At 35.2% G+C, this 22,592-nt stretch overlaps 1 protein-coding gene across 1 annotated transcript in view; it reads right to left on the minus strand.

Annotated features, from left to right (window-relative positions):
* GBE1 (1,4-alpha-glucan branching enzyme 1) overlaps positions 1-22,592 on the minus strand; it is a 266,110-nt gene that overhangs the window by 58,083 nt on the left and 185,435 nt on the right. The window contains exons 10-12 of the mRNA XM_087418209.1: positions 18,197-18,295; positions 12,457-12,567; positions 8,564-8,735 (exon numbers count right to left, since the gene is read on the minus strand). Coding sequence (XP_087274335.1) covers positions 8,564-8,735; positions 12,457-12,567; positions 18,197-18,295 — 382 coding nt within the window. The remainder of the gene's footprint in view (positions 1-8,563; positions 8,736-12,456; positions 12,568-18,196; positions 18,296-22,592) is intronic.

A 22,592-nucleotide genomic window follows, 5' to 3' on the forward strand; every position in this document is an offset into this window, starting at 1 on the left:
CCCTGTGGCTTTAGGGAGCATGTAACATATTCATTAAAGAACGTCCCACAGAATTTCAAATGTCAAAATACAATGTAAGCGTATTGAGAAAATCCTTCAAATTTAGTAATGGAAACTTCATAATACTGCTGAGAAAGAAAATTGTCAGTTCGTAATTATGCCTCTTTCTCCCCAGGTATCACCCATTACAGAAAACAGAATAACTTCATGGTAATGAGGTTCCTAAACAAGAGAGTAGTAAAAACATATGTACACATATCAGATGACCCACATTAGGAACAAAAAATAGTTTGCTCTCTATTGTCATGATTTTAGTTTGTTTATAAATAGAGCAAAGCAATACAAGAAAAACAGAAAAGGCTTCTGATTTAAATTTTAACTATTGATGAAAATATATTTGAGAAAGCTTCTCAATACCAGTTAGGAAAACTCCAGGGGCAGCCCGACTCCTGTTTGCCTTGTTTGCTATGGGAAGTCCAAGTCCAGCCTCCTGGTCATTCATGGGCTGTTGGACTCACCACATACCATAATCTGTTCCAACTGCCTTTCTCGTCCTCCTGCTGTGCCCTCTACGATTTCTGTTCTGTAACCAGAGAACTTGCCCATATGTTTTACATCCTCTTGGAATTCTCTCTTTATGTCCTAGTCTTAAGAATCACCTGGGAATCTTTTAAAAATTCCAAAGCCCAGGCTACAGCCAAGACCAATTCAATCACAATCTCTAGTATTTTTTGAAACTCCCCAGGTCATTCCCATGTGCAATTCTGAGAATCAGTGATTTATTGGTTCTCTATTATACCAGTTATTTTCTAATACTTTCAAAACTCTTCCTTTTTTTGACAGATGTCTGATAAAATTCCCACCCTTGATCAACCATGGCCTTCTAGGAAAAAAGTAATACAACCAGGGGCCGGCCCAGTGGCTCAAGCGGTTAAGTGCGTACTCCCTCCGCTGCGGTGGCCCAGGGTTTGCTGGTTCAAATCCCGGGCACGCACCGACACATTGCTTGGCAAGCCATGCTGTGGCGCTGTCCCATATAAAGTGGAGGAAGATGGGCATGGATGTTAGCCCAGGGCCAGTCTTCCTCAGCAAAAAGAGGAGGATTGGCAGATGTTAGCTCAGGGCCGATCTTCCTCACCAAAAAAAACACAAAAAAGTAATACAACCAAAAGGCTGATTCAACTCATAGTCTTGATTACAAATCTCAAATGAGCATTCAATATTACCTAACTATCCTACTGTGGTTCTCTAGTATTTTCACACCTGGAAATGTCCATTTCATACTTCTATTTTTTTCTCAATGTCTCTTACTCCTTCCACTCTCAAATGATAACCTCAATGAGAATATAAAAGCTATCAAGAATGAACTTCTTCACCTTCACATAACTCCACTTAAAACCCACTTGCACCTGTATCCAGAAACTGACGTGGAAACAATGAGTTTAACTTGGATGAATGAATGAGCAAACAAATCAATGAGTCTCATTGATTCTAGATTATTTCAGACATTTCAGTTTATGTATTAACATCTGATGTCATGGGGAATGTGTATTTTATGATTACAACATGAGTTTTCGGTTTTCTGGACTACTGTGCCATATTATAATAGCGAAACATTGCTAGTTTTGTTGACTTAACTCTGCCAGTTCAGTATTTTTTAAATGAGAAATTTGAATCATTTATGTTTTGAGATATACCCAGAGAGTTACATGCAGCATTAAAATTTCAAATTGAATGAAGGTGTACTCATTTAGAAGATGTTCTTCTATAACACTGTAATCCCCAAGAGGAAAAAGAAAATGACGACCGAGAAAGCAAAGCTTCTGTTGCAAGAATAATTCTTACTTTAGTTCAAAGGCTCTCTGAACAAGTGGAATGTGAACAAGACAGTATGGAAAGTGATTCAGGTCATCTGCATTTGAATCTCTATCTATATATGAGGAAAATAAAGAAGATGAAGTCAAATCAAGGGGGAAAACAAAACAACTTCCTTTGAAACAAAACTGGCAGCAAGCTCTTAATAAGATTGCAGTCCCTACCAAAAAAAAAAAAACCCAAAAGTTGTTGAAAAAGACTTTTCTTAAAGTTATTAGATAATAAGACACTTGATTATGTGAAAATGAAAATATTAGAGTTAGCTGTCGAGTGTCACTTTCTCCTTACCATTGCATAGTCTAGGACAGGGTTACAAAAAGCTTTCTGAAAAACCAGAAAATTTTTCACAACAACCAACTTGCAACTCAATGATGACAACATTTTAATGCACTTTATTTTTGAAAGTCACATTTAAAAAACTATTAAATAATATTATTTCAGGTTCAAATTTATGATTAAACTTTCTTCATTTTGTTTGGATAGCTGATTCTTAAAATTACATTCCACTTTGTCTGACAATATTTTAAATCAGCAAGATATGTGCTTAATGCTTAGATTTTAATTTATGCTTTACTTGATATTATAAAATATGGTTGTATGCGGCCGGCCTGGTGGCATAGTGGTTGAGTTCACGCATTCCACTTTGGCTGCCCGGGGTTGAAGAGTTCGGATCCCGGGTGCGGAGCTACACACTGCTCATCAAACCATGCTGTGGTGACATCACATATACAAAATAGAGGAAGACTGGCAATAGATGTTAGCTCAGGGCCAATCTTCCTCACCAAAAAAAAAAAATACTAAATAAATAAATATATAAAATATGGTTGTATATGTTTATATTTTAAATGAATTAAATATTTTTAATTTCTTCTCTTTTTCTAGAATTCTAAGCAGTCTTTAATAAAAAATACTACCAATGCTATTATTTTGGCATTATATTGAATTCATACTGCAGTATCAGCATTGATGTTTTTTCCTAGTACTGTGATCACTGGACATAGCAGCCCATTTGCCTGCCTGCCTACGCCTCTTTACAGCAATTCTGGATGAGCCACATGATGCAGCCTTGTGACTACTCCCTCTGCCTCAGCCAACTGGATTGGAAAGGGCAGCACTCCCATGATAACCAGGTAACCGTCAGAAAACTGGCACAATCTATCCTTATCCTCATTTTCTTCTCCTTTGAATTGCTTTAGCAGTTTATCTACATGCAATTAACATATATTCGCTGAAGTCACCCCTATGTGTAAAGCAGATATTTTTCATTTTATATTTACTTTTAACCATCAATTAAAATTCTTAAACAACCAATGATCATAAAAAATAGCAAAGACATACTCATATACATTATCAGCAATCACACATCTTATTTTTCTAATCTGTATCCTTTTAGTTATATTATAAATAGAGAAAAAAATAAACATAAAGCCACTCAACCATCAATAACAGGTCTTTCTTACTAAAGACTTCATGATATTTTAAAGTGACTGAAAACCACATTTTTTCATAAAACTTGCCAGTCAATGAATGATCTCTAAATTGATTTCCTTAGGCCCCAGTGTTTTCATTTATTTGAAGTTTAATATTCCTGGATGACCTGAATCTCACTCCATCGCTTCAGTCCCATTCCTACTTAGACTTTCACTGATTTCATTGCATGGCTTTCTTGTGCCTTTCTATTCTGAGTCTGCCTGGCTGAAGCAGCTCATAACTTCCACGAACAATCTCCTAACCCAGTTTCCCACATATTTACATGACATTCTGTGCTTATCTCTGTCACTGCATCTAGTGCATGTACTAGTATAAAGATACTTGTCTGCTTACTTGTCTGTATTCTCTTTTGGGTTTTAAGACCTCGACGGCAAGAACTGTTTTCCACCTTGGAATATCCACCACTTAGCAATACCTGGTACATAGCAGATACACATAAATGTCTGAAGCATGAAAGAATTTTATGAATTGTATTAAAAAACATTCTAGAATGTGTTATGAATATATCAAATTTGTAGTTTAAACTTACATAAATCTCAAATTCACTAACTTTTTAAATTGAACTTGCCTTAAATCAATCTGCCTTCTCTTTCTCTCTCTCTGTATTTAGAAATTCTGTGCACAAGTATGCTAGAAAAACGTATTAAGTTTTATCCAGTGTTCACACAGACTCACACACAGACACCACATAATAGATACATAGTAAATGCTAACTGATCAATATAATTTTGGCTTATCCTAGAAATAAAAACTAGTTAAGGCAACCTTCAGACATCCTCATACATGAAAGCTAAGTAAGGTGTTTTAGCCACAACATTCAGTAAATGTCACTATGAATTAAAAGCAAAAAAAGTAATATTCATTCTTAGTGAGACTGACTGTAGAAATGGCTTAATTTACCACATAATATCAACTGGGAAAATGTCATTTGATTTCTAACAAAGAACTATTACCTTTACTGGTGTTTTAAAGAGGAAATGAATGAAACATTTTAAGAAACTTTATATTAAACAATGTACCATCAGACAAGATTCTAAAGAAATACTCTTAGATGGAATTGAACATCAGCATTCTGGACCCATATATTTAATAGAATGACTAATAATATTAAAAATAGTAATAGTTAACTTAATTTTAAATTAAATTTAAATTTAAATAAAAGTTAACCATGAGCTACGTGCCTGGCAATATTCTGAGTCCTGTACACGCATTCAATCACTTTACCCTCAGAACAACCATCTGAGGCAGGCGCTACTCCGTTTCACCCCTGAGCAGAGGAAAGCCCACCTCGATGATGCGCCCCACTCTGGTCACAGTGAGAGAGCTCGGACTCTGCCCAGAAAGTTTTCTTAACCACTGTGCTCTACCTTTTCCCTAAAAGGTACTCATCGGTTATACTTTGGTGGCTAAACTACATAATGATCTAAGAATAATTTTTTCAGTAATTTTCTTAAATTGGAAATCAGAAGAAAAAGACAAGCGATGAGCTGCTGTCATTTTCCAGCTGTACAACGTCAGGTATGTCCCTTTACTTCTCCCAGTCGCAGTTTTAGCAAAATGGGATGTGGAACATCTACCTAGCATACCTTAGTACTCTTCTCATGTTCACCCAGGTTTCATCTGAACTAAGACATACTATAAAAAAATATATATAGATTAAGATTAAGTTAGATGGTGCATATCAAAGTGTTTTAGAAAGTATAGAATGCTAAGTCAATATAAATGTACTTTTATTAAATTTATTATCTTAACTCTCTTATGATCAATGATATAAAAATAATTTAGCCATCCCTGCTCTCCTCTTCCATACTTGAGTCTTTCATATGACTATACGATAGAATAGGAAATATAAATGTATTTATTCATAACCAACTAAAATAACGCAGCAAATCAAAAAAGTCATAGCAAATATTCCTCTGCTTTAACCAGAGCAAAAGAATTTTTCTGAAACTCAAAATTAAGAGTCTATAAGACAAAAACAAACAATCAAATCAGCCAAACTGGTATCATTTTGAGAAAACCCATATTGATCTTAATGATTTTTGATAAATAAAACACATACCTAAATGCCTGACAAATTTATGGAAACAGATTTTAATGAAAAATGACAAAAATGTGTTGTTTTCTTATTTCTTTTAACTCATTCTTTCTCTACTAGAGGGAAATAAAAATAAAATTCCAGAAAACTAACAAGTTTAAAAATGCCTAAAACATGAGTAAACAACCAGGTTGCTCTTCGGTCTTAAAGAATTTCTTAAATTGATCTTTTTAAATATTAATTTCTTATATGCCACTTGAAAGGAATTACTTTGCTTAAAACTACGACTGGTGATTGCAGCTAATGAACTACTGCTAAAAATATTACAAGGTACTATTATATATACATCTACATATATATTAAATATGTAGATATCTGATATCCTTTTTCAGAAAAATGTGACAGCCTTGTGATGGCCTAGATACCACACTAGTTGCTAGTAGTTCCGGAGACACAATAGTGAATAAGATATGGATGACTCCTATTCTCACTGAGTTTTAGATTTATCAAGGGAGCCATGTATTTAATAGTTTTTCAAGTGTAATTTTGTTAAGTGCCGTGAAAGGTAAGTACAGGGTGATATAAAAATGGACAATAGGGAAAACTAGTGTAGTTTGAGACTTTAGGAAAGACCTCCCTAAGGACATGAGACTTGCAGATAAAGGATTTGGTTAGGTAAGCGGTGGAGTGGGGGTTTGAGTGGGATGATTTCAAGAGGGGAGAACAACAAAATGCATAGAGAGTTCAGAGTGGAAGGAGGCTGGCACATTCAATGAACTGAAAGAAGGCTTGCTTGGCTGGAGCAGAGCAATCAATGGGGAGACCCACGGGACACCATTCATGCAAGGCTTACAGGTCAGCTGGAGGACACTGTAGTCATTGAAGCCATAAAGCAGGGCAGTGACATGATCAGAAAAGGTGAAAAAATATTTAAAGTCATGATCGCTCATGGGCAAATATTAAATTTTATCAAACAACATCAATAATGAGAAATTATAGAGCCATTTGGAAATTACTGATTTTAAAGTGAATAGAGAAATGCTATATTTAGATAAGATATTGAGACAAGAAGAATTTAAAAAGTGTGGTATATTGGAGTTAAACATTAGAAGCCATTTGCTTCAAGGACAAAAGTAAGAATAAAACTTCAAAAGATCTATCAGTCCTATGTCAAAGAAGAATCTCAAAATTATATTTGGTACCACAAATATGGTCAATTTACAGACCTTATAAAAAGAGATGCTAGAAATAATTATGTTTATTTATTGTGTTACTATTGAAAGTTCCATAGGAAGAGTCTCCAAAACAGAACAGATGCTCAGCCTGCCCTAGGTTGAATACATACAGTTCAGGTGATATTAATATAAATATTTCACAAAGTTTACGAAATTACTGGAGATTTGTTAATGTCCTAGCTGTCCGTGATCTGTTTTTACCCACGGGGAAAATGCTGACGAAGACTCAGGAAATAGTTCTCATTATGAACTTTTATCAGACTTTCCTTATTTGAAAGTTATCAATATTAAATTAACTAGGGCCATTAAGTCTCTGTCCTCTGCCGATAGTTTTGTTTTACTCTCATGCTTGCCTGGAGGCTCTGTTATATGCTACAGGCTAGAACTGTCTTCAACAAAGGACAGTCTGAGGGAAAGGACTCTTTCAGGTACTTCAAACCACTGACACTCTCGACTTTTAGGTATAGGCCTCTGAGCTGACAGCGCTTACGTAACTTCCAGACTACAGCAGTAAACTAAGTCAGGGTTACTAGAATCCTCGGATGCAGGGGGCTTCAAGAATTAATGACATAGGACTGACCGCATGAACTCATAGGTCTTATTTTATTTTGGTTCTCTGCTTGGAACATTGTTTTAGTTTCCACACACATAAGGAAGCCCTTGCATTTTCTTTTTAAACTATCTATAGACTGTAACAATTTAATAAACCCTGCTTTTGTAAATGAAATAAAACATTTAAAACTCTCACTAAACCCCCAGTTCTCCTTACTTTACATGGCAATATAGTTATTTTCATAGGCTCATAGACTCCACCTTTTTATTAGGATACAACTGAATAAACTGATTGTGCAACTAAGGCCTTACTGGAATGGCCATATTTGTTAATGATGCTCATTGTGCCAAGGAGGACCAGGTGCCTTTAAGGAACTGAGGCTGATTTTACTTATGGATAAAATGTCTATAAAGTAAATCCAGAAAACGTGGCCTGATATTTGGCTGGGACGGTGCAGTCTCCCAGGTGAAGAAGGTTACCTCCCGGCAGGTTAAGAATATTAACAAATTTTGGTGATCCTCAGAGAAGAGGAATACGCCCAAAGGTTATGCAGGTGAAATCTGGCATAGGGTCTATTGGGTTTGGCTTCCTAACCTCAAGTTAGCAAACAAGAGAGTCTTTTAAAAGTCCAAACTGAGATTCCTTATAAAAACTTGCAGATAGAAATGAATTAATCTGAAGCTCTAAGGCATTTATTATAGACAAGTCAGTCAGCCTCCCATACAAACTTCCCAGTCTTTCTGTCTCTCTCTAGCCTAAAAGCTGGTGAAATCTCCCAAAACTCAAATGTTTAAATTGTCATTACTGGCCAAATAGAACAGAAAAACTGTATTAGTTGATTTCTATATTTTATCATTCAAGATCCTTCAGACAACAATGATCTTTGAATATTCATATTTTTCCCAGTTTTTTAAAATAATTTTTTTGTTCATCACAATATCCTGGGCCTTGGTTTTCACATTTATAATACAAATATACTGTTGGACAATTACCTCAAAGAAGACCAATTAATACTAGCTTAATGTGTTATGACATGACAATTACATCTTTCTTATGTTTTATTTGCAAACACTACAGTAATAAACTCAAAATGATTAAATTCAGAATAATTTCAAGTTCTAAAAATAGTTCGATTTCTTGACAATATTAAAAATACCAGCTATTAGACTACTTTTGCATCAGGTATTAGTATAACAATAATCTTAGTGTAATTTAATTTTTACAGTTTACACATGAAAGTATATTAAAGAAATAAAGTAATTTTCTATTTTAAATCTGAACAGCCAAATCAAAATATTCTACATGATTTATGTCACATGTAATATTAGTTAGCACTTTAAATGACTGGATATGTGTTCAACTCATACTTACCCATGAAATTGAGATAGCCTTCTCCGCCAAGCGCGTGAGTAATGAGTCGAATCATTTTATGAAGCTGTATTCCACGATCAATAACTGGAGTAAATGGGGTCAGAACGCTCATGTTGGTATACATTTCGGCATCCATCAACCAAAATGCCAGTGACTTATCCCCAACGAGTGCCTATTAGAAATAAAAGTGATTGAGATAAATGCAAAGAATAGGTACTAAGCAGCTGGGATTTACATGAGAATAACTCATGATTACACAGGGTGCAAAATGGTGTGCATTAGTATTAATTTCATGTAGTTTCCATTAGTTACTTTCTATGCTGAAGGTGAGCTGGTAAAATATATTAGAGATCAACACATCTGTTTTCAGGACTGAGTTTTATTTTTAAAAGAGCTTAGTGGATACTTCATGATAAGCTACCTGAATATTGGTTATACCTGAGCTGAAGCTTCAAATTTTCTGAAATTGGAATAAATATTTATTATAATGTTGAGAACACTAAACAGATTTTAAAACAGTTTGCATACCATGATTTTGTTTTGAAAGAATGGAAGAGTTTCTAAAAAACATTTATATGTACATGTATTTAGATTTATGTATATGTACTTATATGTATTTGTAGATGTATATATAATATATACATATATTAATATGTATATATAATATACATATCTAAATATATTTGTACATGTATATGTAATATATATATCTAAATATATTACAATGGACTCTCCTCCCCTTCAGCAGAGGGTTGACAACTTTTTTTTTAATGTAAAATTTGCTTTCTCATTGCACTTGTCATTTAATCTAAAATTAGTTTGTTTCATATGAACATGTAACAGTTGATAAAGGGGGCAGGTAACTCAGAAAGACCCTGAGTAGCAGAAGACAGGCTTCTTAACAATCCAAATTATTCATGGTTACAAACAACTAACTAATGCAAAGTATTCTTCACTGACAAAAAATAATATATAGTGAAACATAAATAGAGATTAAACCATAATCTCATTATTCTATTACAATTATTTTCATTTTTAGAAAAATGTTTTTACTTACAAACCTATCATAATCTCTATTTTGATTTAAATGACTTTTAAAAAAAATACTCTTACAAGAAGATCTACTCATTTTGTGGGTCTTATCCTTATTTTGAGGGCCAAGAAAGAACTGGCTTGGAATATGGTTCCTGCAACAAGAATTCCCAGAGTTTGATTAGATGGTAATTGTCATCTATATTATTTGAGTTCAATTTTTTTTTGCTTTATCAAGTAGCCTCTTTGTTCTCTGACTTATTTTAATATTTATGTTGAAGTCCTAACTCCCAATGTGACTGTATTTGGAGATGGGGCCTCTAAAGAGGTGATCAAGGTTAAATGAGGTCATAAGGGTGAGGCTCTCATCCAAGATGAGTGGTGTCCTTATAAGAGGAAGAGACACAGGGATGCATGTGCCCAGTAAAAAGACCACGTGAGGACACAGAGAAGATGACCATCTGCAAGCCTAGGAAAGAGGCCTCAGGAGAAACTAAACCTGCTGACACCTTGATCTTGAACTTCCAGCCTCCAGAACTGTGAGAAATAAATTTCTGTTCTAGCCACCTTGTCTGTGGGGTTTTGTTAATGGTAACCCTAATACATGTACCAATAAAATGCAGCTTCAGTCTGACATATAACTTAGAGTTCTATGTAAGCTTAGTTTGAAAATAAGGCTGCACTGCCAAAAAAGTTTAAAAACAACATATGTAAGATATAAATTATATTTGTTAAATTGTTTTTAGACAGGACTCTCAAACAATTTGTCCTTTTCACTTGTTTTGAACTGTTTGACTGTATTCTTATGTGTAACTGTGTTTATTTCTGTCATTTCTGATTCTATTATAAAATTATTTTGATAATTTCTGCTTAGATTTTTACTACATGTATGTATTTCTATTTTACTCTGATGCATACATTTGCATATTATTAATTTTATAAATATATATATTTATAATTTTTAGGTGTAAGAGTCAATGTACACTTGCTTATAGAAAGAACTAGGCAACTTGCATCTTTTTGTACATTTCTGACAATTTGTAATACGAGGCAGAATTACCTCAATCTTTAAAGTATAAAATAATTCTTGGTAAATCTATAATGTTTCTGTACACTTTGGGAGGAAAATTAGGAAAGTAACTATCGGTTTCACCTTCAATTTGCTTATCCACTCATTTATTTATTCTTTCATGTAAAATAAACATATACTGGGAGATCAAAATGTGCCAGAACTGCTGGGACTTTGCAATAGAAAGATACAATTTCCACAGATAGTTTAGTTTTCCTGTAGTTATATATTTGGTGAAGAGGTCCTTGCATTCTTAAATTAATATTATTCGTTTCTTATTTTGTTACATTTTGGTTCTGGTATTTTCATAGATATTTATTTGATCTGCTCCATGGCCAGTTTAAATTGAAAAGATAGCACTGCCCCGATTTGGAAGATGCAATATTTAGCATATGCCTACTTCATGAGTCAGCAAACTTTCTGTAAAGGCCACATAGTACATATTTTAGGCATTGTGGGCCACTTCCTCTATCTCAACTACTTAAATCTGCCATTATGGCTCAAAAGCAGCCATAGACAATATGAAAATGAATGAGCATGGCTGTGTTCCAATTAACTTTACAAAAACAGGCAGCAGGCAGAATTTGGCCCATGGGCATTAGTAGCTGATCTCTGGTCTGCTTACACTTTCTTAGTAGTTAGAGGAGATACCTGAAAAACCACCTGTTTACCTCAAATGACCAATTTCTGCTGAAAGAATAGAGAAGTTTATTGTTTGAGCTTCAATTTTCTTAATACACATACTGCAAATAATTTCAAAGCTTTTATGATCTCTTTTTTAAGGTATAAAGAGTACATTTTATGTTATTTACATTTATGAGGATTAATATGGCTTTAAATAACTAAATGGCCTTTTCCCCCATTTATTTTTGTTTATTGAGTGACTACTGGGAACAGTCACAGTGCTAAGGCTGGAAACACAAAGGTGATGGAAACAAATGGTCTGTCTAAAGCATGATGAGAACGTGGAGAAGGGGCCGGTTGTTTTTCCCTTACACAACTGAACAAAGGCTTCAGAGAGAACGTGCTATCTGAGTCAGGGCATCGGGTCTTTGCAGGAGTTTCCAGGTGAAGCAGGCATTTGCACGTATGTGCGGAAAAACACAAGACTGGAACGCAGCTGACCTATTCAGCAACGGGTGGGAACTTTACAGCACTGAAGAAGAGAGTGCTTGGAGGGTTGAGCAGAGGATGAAGGTGGCAACTTGAACTTGGGCCAGGATATGAGTGGCCTTGAATGACAAGCTTCAACCAGAAGAGCGGGGTTGACAAAATGAGCTTTGCTCTTTGGAAAATACTTCCGGCTGCATTAGAGAGGATGGACTGACACTGAGAGGGGTGGGGGTCAGGGGATCAATTAGCAGGAGATTTCAGTGATTGAGGAAAAAAATGACAAAAACTTGTCAAAAGGCACAAAAGAAAACCTCTAGAAGAAAACCTAAAATGGAAATTAAAATAAACCTGGATCAGCACAAATAGTCCTCTCATTATAACAAAGGAAAACATGTAAAATAACACTTGCAACTATCATTTATAATCTTTTAATTACAGTTTGGCAGGGTAAAACTGGTACCGCATTTTGAAGCTAGAATTTATAGATCTACAAAATAATTTTAAAATGTTTTTCAAATATGACTAGCTTTCATATAAAGACATATATAGATAGAGCTATATACAATTAGTTATATTAACTGTATTAAACTACAGAAATTTGTATTTAGATATGTTTGTATTTAGGTACATTAACAAACCAAGAGCGAGAAAGCATGAATTTATACACATATGCATTTACCTGATCGTGGCTCTCTGCATAAGCAATGCACTTTTCAAGGTAGCGTCTGTTTGTGAGTGTGTACACTATATTGCCCATATTCCAATCTTCATCTTTAAACTCTTTAAGTAGCTAGATGCAAGAGAGAAAATAATTTGAACAAACCATTATTGTTCTTACTTTAAATCCCAATCTGAGGTATACAGCATATCAATCCAAATTATTTGACATGTAGATACAAGTGTACCTATATAGCAAAGATACCTTTGTTTAAACTTTTATTGAAATCACAGCTTTTATACAGACAGTCCAAATGACAGTGCTGTGGGTGTGTGTGTTTGCTTTTGTGCAGATGGTTTTATCATTGCACTTTAGGATTTCTGCAACCTCCTTTTCCCTGTAACAACTGCAACCTCTTGATTAATGACCACAGTGAAGGGTTGTTGTGCAATATGTTTTTCTGTAACTTTCGCAAGGTAGAGATATACTACTTGCTACATTTTTTGGTTTGAATAAAAAATTTTATCAAGAATAGTGTTTTGTTCCATTCTTAAAAAGTGATAATTAAACAACAATTATTATTTCAAAGTTTAAAGGCTAATTACCATGAAATAACTATCATCTTAACAGATGACTTTTTTTTTTTTGCTGAAGAAGATTTACCCTGAGCTAACACCTATTGCCAATCTTCCCCCCTTTTTATTTTATTTTTTTGCTTGAGGAAGACTGTCCCTGAGCTAACACGTGTGCCAATCTTCCTCATTTGTATGTGGGTTGCTGCCACAGTATAGCGTGACGAGCAGCGTAGGTCCGCACGCAGGATCCAGGCCCACAAACCCAGGCCAGCCAAGTGGAGGACGCTGAACTTAACCACTACACCACAGAGCCAGCCCCAACAGATCACATATTTTTGTCTCCATTTCAGTTGCCACTCATCTCCAATCTGGCTTCTGCCGCCCACCACTTCCATGTAAATGGCCTTGCCAAGATCTCAGACGACTGTCTCTCAGGTCAGTAATTGCTCTTTCTTAGGCAAATGCTTGCTGTACATGTTGACAATGCTGACATTATCCCTTCCCTGAAATGCTTTCTCTACCACTGTGAAACTCTCGATTGTTTTGTTTTGTTTTGTTTTCCCACCACTCTAGGCATCCTGCAAATTCTCTTTCTCTGCCTATCCTATAAAAGTTGGTGCTCCTCAGAGTTATGTCCTAAAAATAGCCTCTTCTCTTATACTCAACACACTCTTTCTGTGTGGGCCCATTGCTCTGTCCAAAGGGTCAATTACACTCTGATTGGCAGAATTCTTAGATGGCCCCCAGGATTCCTACACCCTCATATTAACATCTTTGTGTAATCCTTTATCTAGAGTGTAGACGGCACCTCTGAATATGATGGATGTCCTCTGAAGAAACCATGAAATAATAACTGAGTAATGTCTTAAGTTGCTAAGTTTGAGATAATTTGTTATGCAGCAATAGAAAACTAATGCAGATTTTGGTACAAGAAATGGGGCTCAGGCCTGCTTGTATCTTCCTACGCTGACTTTTTTTTGTCTATGGAATTCAGGTGTGCTTAGCCATCCCCCATAATTGCAGTGTGAATCGTTGGGCACCAGAAGGCAGACTGTGTTAGGCAGAATAATGGCAACCCAGAGATAGTCACATCCTAATGCCCAGAATCTGCGAATATGTTACCTGAGATGGCAAAAGAACTTCAGAGATGTGATGAATGAAGCTAAGGACCTTGAGACGGGAAGATTATCCTGGATTACCTGGATGGGGCCAACGTAGTGACAGGGATCTTTCTAAAAAGGAAGCTGAGTTGTCAGAGTAAATGACAGTACACTGCTGGCTTTGAAGATGGAGGAGGGAACCATGAGCCAAGGACTAAAGATGGCTTTTAGAAGCTAGAAAAGGCAAGGAAACTAAACCTTTGAGAAGGAAAGCAGCCTTAGTCTTAGCCTAGTAAGACTCATTTCAGATTTGCGACCTACAGAACTATAAGAACTACGACAGTAAATTTTTGTTGTTTTCAGCCACTAAGTTGGCGGTAATTAGATGCAACAACAATTTGAAACTGATGTATAGATCTACACAGATATGCACAATTAATTTTTGACAAATGTGCAAAAACAATTCAATGGAAGGAGGATAGACTGATCAACAAATCATGCTGGAAGAGATGGACATCCATTGGTAAAAAAGAACCTTAAGCGAAGTCTTACACATTGTACAAAATTTATCTCAAAGTGGATCACGGACTCAAATATAAAACTATAAAATGTTTAATAGAAAACATAGGAGAGTCAAAGAATTCTTGGACATGATACCAAAAGAAAGATCTCTAAAGGAAAAAATGATAAATTGGTCTTCATCAAATCTAAAGTAAACAACTTTTGCTCTGTGAAAGCCCAGACGAAGAGGATGAAAAGACAAGCAACAGACTAGGAGAAAATATCTGTCAACCACACATCCAACGAAAGAGTTGAATCTAGACTATATAAAGAACTCTCAAAACTCCACAGTAAAGAAATGATCCAATTAGAAAAGGGTCAAAAGACACGAACAGACATTTCACCAAAGAAAATATACAGACGGCAAACAGGCACATGAACAGATATTCACCACCATAAGCCATTAAGAAAATGTAAATTAAAACCACAGTGAGATATCACTACACACTTATTAGAATGGCTAAAAAAAAAATAGTGGGGCCAGCCCAACGGTGTAGTGGTTAAGTTCACATGCTCCGCTTTGGTGGCCCAGGGTTCGCAGGTTCGGATCCCGGGGGCGGACCTATGCACCACTCATCAAACCATTCTGTGGAAGCATCCCATATAGAAAATAGAGGAAGATGGGCACAGGTATTAGCTCAGGGCTAATCTTCCTCAGCAAAAAGAGGAGGATTGGCAAAGGATGTTAGCTCAGGGCCAATCTTCCTCACCAAAAAAAAAAAAAAGTGACAACCACAAATGCTGCGGTGCAAGGATGTACAGAAGCTGGATCTCTCCAATGTTGCTAGTGGGAATGTAAAGTTGTGCAGCCACTCTGGAAAACCGTTTGGCACTTTCTTAAAAAATTAAACATCCAACTACTATATGACCCAGTAACTGCACTTTTGGGTATTTATCCTAGAGTAATGAAAACTTATGGTCATACAAAAACCTGTAGGCACATACTTATAGCAGCTTTATTCATACAGCCAAAACCCGGAAAGACAAGTCGAATGTCTTTTAAAGGGCGAATGATTAAACAAACTGCGGTATATCTATACCATGGAATATTATTCAGCAATAAATAGGAATACACTATTGATACATGCACCAATGTGGATGACTCTCCAGAGAATTTTGCTGAGTGAAAAAATGGCAATCTCAAAAGGTTACATACTGTATGATTCCATTTATATAACATTCTTGAAATGACAAAATTAGAGAAATGGAGATCAGATTAGTGGTTGCCAAAGTTAACAAGTAACGGGGGCAAGAGTGAAGTAGGTGTGGCTATAAAGGCACCACCAGGGAAGCCTGTGGTGATGGAAGCGTTCTGTGTCTTGACTGTATCCATGTCAGCATCCTGGTTGTGACACTGTACTACAGCTTCGCTAGGTGTCACCACTGCGGGATACCAGTTAAGAGGACACGAGAGCCCACTGGATTATTTCTCACAACTGCATGTGAATCTACAATTACCTTAATATAAAAAGTTTAATTAAAAAACTATATATATACTAAAAAAGTACTAGATGCACAATAAATATTTGATGGAATTAATGGATAAATGAATGAATTCAATTAAACATTTATATCACCTTTACATGAACATTTCAGTTACTAGATAATAAAAATGACTGAATAAAATGGAAAGAGATACAGCAAATTAGGCATATTTTAGATAGTCAAATATTCGTTCAGTAAATGACTAAACTAATATGATATTCCAAACTACTGATTTTAAACAAATACAAGTAGAAAATGGTAAATAATTTGCTTTTGAACAACAAAAACATGATGAAATCTAGCATTCTAATCTAATTCATACCCTACAGGAAGATAACAATGCAGGCCACATACATGCTGGGTACAGCTATCATTTGAACTAATACTCTTGTGTGTTTTATTGACATTTGAGGGAAGGATAGTAATTTATGGAATTGCATTTTAAACACACAACTTATAAAACTAGAGGAAAATCCTCTTTTAGTTTTTTTTTTAATATTATTTTAACTCTCCCTAGTTTTATTAACTAAGGGCCTCGCTTGGGTGACGCAGAAAGATTTTTAAATAATTACATAACACAGAAGATGACATCTTCCTTCAGAGAATTTACAGTCTAAGAAGACAGGATGGCCAGATCCTAAACACAGGACAGGTGCATGATGTATTGCCTAGTACAGCACCTCGGGCAGACAAGGGACTAACATGTTTAGTAAGTTCAAGATTCAAAAAGAAACTGCCATCATTGTTCAGAGAAGAGAACATCCCACTGTGAGCTATGATTGACTGGAAACTAATTGTAGGTTGATACACCTAGAAATATTCTTGAATCTGCACAAAGACAGTGAAGGCTTTTCAGTAGGAGATTAAAAAGGCAATATTTGGCACTTGTGAAGGAAAAACATCTGCCTGGAAGACTAGAAATAGTCAGAGATGGTGGGTGGATAAAGAACCTTAAACTAAGGTGAGAAACTTGAAGACTACAGCATTTTTTTTTTAATTAACAAATATAAAGTGACTTTCCTAGGTATTAACGCTAGAAAACTCGTTTGTTTGTTTGACTTCTAAGTCTAATCTTCTTTGTAAAACACCTGCTTTTTGAACTGACAACGCTGAAGAATCATTACAAATAGAGAAGCAGAAGTTGTGTTGGTAGAGGTTTAATGTCACAGTTGTGCATTGCACAAATTGCCGGGAATCCTGGAAAGACAGCTAAGACATGACTGCAGTAACCACTTCCTTCAGAGGCAGCTCTGTGGTTTTTCTCTGCAAAGTTGAGAGACTTCTACCATTGTGACTTCACGGCACCAGTTCATTTCTGTCCTCTGAAAGGCTTCATCAGAAAGCTCTGATTATTTGATACATATGTGACTCCTTACACATACTCAGCCTATGATTACGAACTTGGCCACTCAAAAATGTTCTATATCAAATCTAAGTCTATATAACAACTTTAGTCTTTTAGGTAAACATTAAATGAAACAAAATATAATCCAAACTACTTGAACTGTCATTAACTTTAATAAAATAGTATTAGAAATGATGTACAATTATTCATTCCGAGTGCCTGACACATGGTAAGGACTTTTAAATGCTGAATGAAGGAATGAGTGAATTCAAATCTGTTGAGGTAAAACCATACTATGAAGCAAGTACTGGGAATCAAGGAATAACTTATACCTTAATTGATGATTTGCAGGCAGAAATGGATGCTTTGGTGAACTTTAATGTGTTTTAAATATACAGCATTAAAGTTTCATATAATTGCATTGTTAATGCAAAATTCCATTTACACAGCTAACATTATATTAATCATATTTTCCCCTTGCCTGAATAATGCACGTATGAATATTTTAAATAAGAACTTTTAGAGGTTTGAGAAGCACCTTATTAAAGAGCACAAGAATCAACACACTAATGCGAGAATACTTCAATTATAATATCTGTAACAAATGAGCACAACTAAGAAACAAATCGAAGAAATAACAAATAAACCAACATAATACATATATCCACAGAAAAAAAAATTATATAAAATCTTACCTGGATCCATTTATCCGGAATTGCCATAGCTAATCTATAGTCAAAGCCACCTCCTCCCTGGGAAATCGGAGAACACAGAGCTGGCATTCCTGAGACATCCTAAAACAAAGTACATGAGCATTAGCAGCTCACACTGCTCAACTTCTTACTAAATATTCTTCTGACAGCAAAGTCCAAGCCAATAAATAAAGACAATAAACAGAGGCATATATTTTTGGAGTATTTTGGAGCATAACTGTGAGGGTAGATAAAATTGTGATAGCATATCTCATTTCCCAATAAGGTTTTGTGTAATGCAGGACAACTTCAATCTCATGAAGTTATTCTTTTCTTTTCCTTAATGTCACATAGAGAATACAAAATAGTAAAACTATTATTGCTAAAACATAGTTTCCTAGACTTATATTTGAGCTACTGTATGAACATTTTTTATTAGCTACTGCTTTCAAGAAACACAAAAATACACGTGGCATATATCTGTTACACTTGCTCTCTCCCTATACAGCACTGACATGGAATGTACTTGGTGAACGCTTAGCTTCTGAGGAAATGGAAAGTAGTGTTAGTACATTAAGAGTGAAGCAATAAGATGGCTTTATATAGTCAGTTACACTTGGACAGGGTCTTGGAGGTTATCTTGTGAAGCCTCTTCATTTATAAGATACAGAAACCTAGGTTTATTGAGGTGAAGGGTCTCTAAAGATACATGTTTCTCAAGGGTAGAGCCAGGACTCAGATGTCAGGCCTCTCAACAGTGTCTTTCTACTCCATCATGCCACCACTAGGTTAGTGATAATCAAATGAATAAAAAATCAAACAGATAAGTAAAAAAAAAATAAAATTGGTATAAAGATCCCAAGGTAACAAAATATATTATTATAACAACTGTTGCAAAATATGAGCCAAGTACTAGTAATTCTAACTCCACAATATCTTTCAAATAAACCCCTTTCTTTTGTTCCATTTCTACAGCCGCTATCTTATTTAATCTTCATTACTCCTTGCTTAGACCATTATATTTCCAAATGGAATTCCCCGTCTCCTGTTTCTTTTCACACCCACTGCCGCCAAATTAACATCTTATGGGAGAGTCTGCTCCTATCACTGTCCATCAATAGCTTTCAATAGCCAACAATTGAAAACTCAAATTCTTTAGCTTAAGATTCAATTCAACAATCATACTTGAAGCATCGATGATATAATTTACTATTTGATTATCTGCTTTCTCACTTGCTGTAAGAATGTAAGATTCACGGGGCAGGAGTTGTGTGGATGCTGTTGCTGTTGTTCATGAGGTATGCCAAGAGTCTAGAGTAGTAGAAGAGAACCTGGCACAAAGCAGGAACTCAATAAATATTTGCTGAGTGATTGAATGAAGGTGCTGTCAAAGATTTAAAAATAAATAACACACAATATTTGACCTTCAGGACTGATAAACTAGGACCTAAATAAACAGACACACATTTATTATCATGAAATGACAACATGATGTAGTTATTGTTCTTAACTGAAGACACAGAAAGCGCAATGGAGAGACCTACATCTTTCCACCATTATTTCTAAGATTTCATTTCAAGCATTAAAAACATCATTCACTTTGAAATGTTTACTCTTCCCTGTGCTGGTCACACGCTTTTCTACACATGTCACTGCCCAAACTCTTCCTTGGATTATTTTCTTTACTTCCTATAAAAGACTATCACATACTCCGAGCTCTCTGGGACTTAACTCAAACGCTTCTTCTTCCAAACACTATCCCCAAACTCTTCCCTCAAAAAGGCTGGAAAAAAGAAATATATGACCTCTCTGGACTTCCAAAATAATTTATTAACTGTTTTCTAATGGAAGAGACGTACAGTTAAATACAGTACATGGTGAAATACATCCATAAGAAAATATTTGTCAATAATATCTTATTTCTACACAGTACTTTATAAAAGTGAAAAAGGATGAATGGTTAATAGAAAAGAAACTATTTTAAAAGAAGTTATGTTTATCAAAATATGTCACATTTTCACAGATATGATAGGTAATCAGTTCAATTCCTTATAAACATTGGCTGAATCTGTATTAAATATCAGGCACCCATGTTAGGCACTCAAATTACAGAAACAGTGCCTTCCAGAGGAATTTTCATAAGACTGGTGATAGGCTGGTATTAAAGATCAAGATAATTTTTTTCAAGAAAACAGTAAGGTGCATTCTATATTTTGTCTAAAGGCAGTTTTAGGAAATAGTATGATACGAAATAAAATCTAAGAAAAATATGTGGGTACCAACTGGCCTTGACTCCTAAATCCGAATCCTAGAAAGCTGCCCCTTTAATGCATATGAGATACTTGTAGCTTTCTTTTGAAAATGGCAAGTTAATAACTATCATTTTAAAACCTTAAAAGAAAAAAAAAAGATAAAGATGACTAAAATACATATATTTTAAATATAAAAAAGTTGATGCCGACATAGTATATTAAAACAACCATATGTGTTTCAAATGAAGTTAAAATAGCTTTGTTTAATATCTAAAGATCACTTATGACTATTCCAGAGGGGGGGATCCTCAATCAAAAATATTTTTAATTAATATAACAAATATAACAGTGTGGAATGGTAAATATGTTCTAGAAAAAAAGGCTTCAATTTTAATAACTGTCATTATAAATAAATTCAAATTTCTACTTTAGGACTTTATATAAAATTACATTATTTATTCATTACACCACATTTCTTTCTTTAAAAATAAGTTCATGAGGATCAATTCCACATTTTGAAGAAACTCTCACTAGACAGAAAAGTGATGTATTGAAATTGAAGTAGTTTTGAATTTAAGTAGAATAAACTGAAGACAAATCTTGTTTAAAAAAAAATCTAAAACCAAGTAATATAAAGTAGGCTAAAGCCTCAAAGTTTCAATGGTAGAAACACTGATAATCAGACAAGAGCCCCCCGGCTGAAGAAACTATGTTACTTGAAATGAACAGAAAGATCAATGTAACAATTCTAAGTTTCATGTATTAAATAATTGCTTCTTTTTCTTCAGTACCCATTTTTGATTTGTGCTGTCATTAATTGTTTGTAGTAATTTGTCATATAATGTCTCTGCGCTTTGAACTGCCATAAATATAACTGACAGACTAACTTTCTTAATGTTTGACAGACAAAATTAAAATACATAAAAGACAAAATAAAAGTTTAAAATATGCTCTGATTGATGTTAAAAAATATTCGGCACATGGGGCCAGCCCGGTGCCATAGCGGTTGAGTTCACGGGCTCCGATTTGGTGGCCTGGGGGTCACAGGTTCAGATTCCAGGCCTGGACCGACGCACTGCTTGTCAAGCCATGCTGTAGCGGCGTCCCATATAAAGTAGAGGAAGATGGGCACTGATGTTAGCCCAGGGCCAATCTTCCTCAGCAAAAAGAGGAGGATTGGCAACAGATGTTAGCTCAGGGCTGAGGAAGGAAGGAAGGAAGGGAGGGAGGGAGGGAGGGAGGGAGGGAGGGAGGAAGGAAGGAAGGAAGAAATATTCAGCACATAAAGTATTAGCCAGATTTAAAAGCTATGACCACATGTAGGTAGGGAGAGCATGTGAAATAATACAAGGTATCAAAATGGTATGATAATTGTGGGTTTTTAAAAAATCCTATATAAGAATTTATTCCAGGAATTTAGGGTCCATAGCTCTATTCCTAGAAGATATTTAGAAGGCAAAAGGCCCCAAAAGAGTAACTGTTCTCTATCCAGAGATAAACAAGGAAATCATACCACCTACTTGGAGATTTGGGGTTTTGAGAAACAATGGATAGAAAAAAGCCTATACACATAAAAAATACCACAGGAAGGAGACTGTCCCTCCTGCATTCATTCCAATGAACTTAATGCCAACAATGGGAAAACACACTTTGACTCTTCTACAACAGTCTTACTATTTTTATATGCCAGCCACTACACTTTATATAGAACAATTTTAACCTACTAAATCCAATTTTAATAATAATTCTTAGTTAGAAGACTCAGAAAACCAAAGGGATTTTAGTACTAAATCTAAATTAGCATAAGCATTTAACAAACTTCTTAATTTATCACATTTATCACAAAGAGGGGAATTGTCAGTTATGCATATACCGAATTATATCATTACAGTGCAGGTTTGGGACAGTTAATCATGAACCTTCAGTAATCATGAATAACTAGTGAACATTTGGCAATCCGAGAGCAATAACGTAAACAAGAAATGTAATCGCATCAGAACGAGAGAGGCTTCAGAGAAGCTCGCGGGCAGTGATCCATGCCATCTCTAATGATTAAACCAGGAAAGAAAAAACAAATAAATAAATAGACACACACACATTAATATTCAATTCTTTACTCCGCTGCAGGTCTCATGGCGGAAGGACCT

This window comes from Ceratotherium simum, chromosome 27, assembly GCF_057802395.1.
Source record: "Ceratotherium simum simum isolate JZ-2026a chromosome 27, ASM5780239v1, whole genome shotgun sequence".
Lineage (NCBI taxonomy): Eukaryota > Metazoa > Chordata > Mammalia > Perissodactyla > Rhinocerotidae > Ceratotherium > Ceratotherium simum.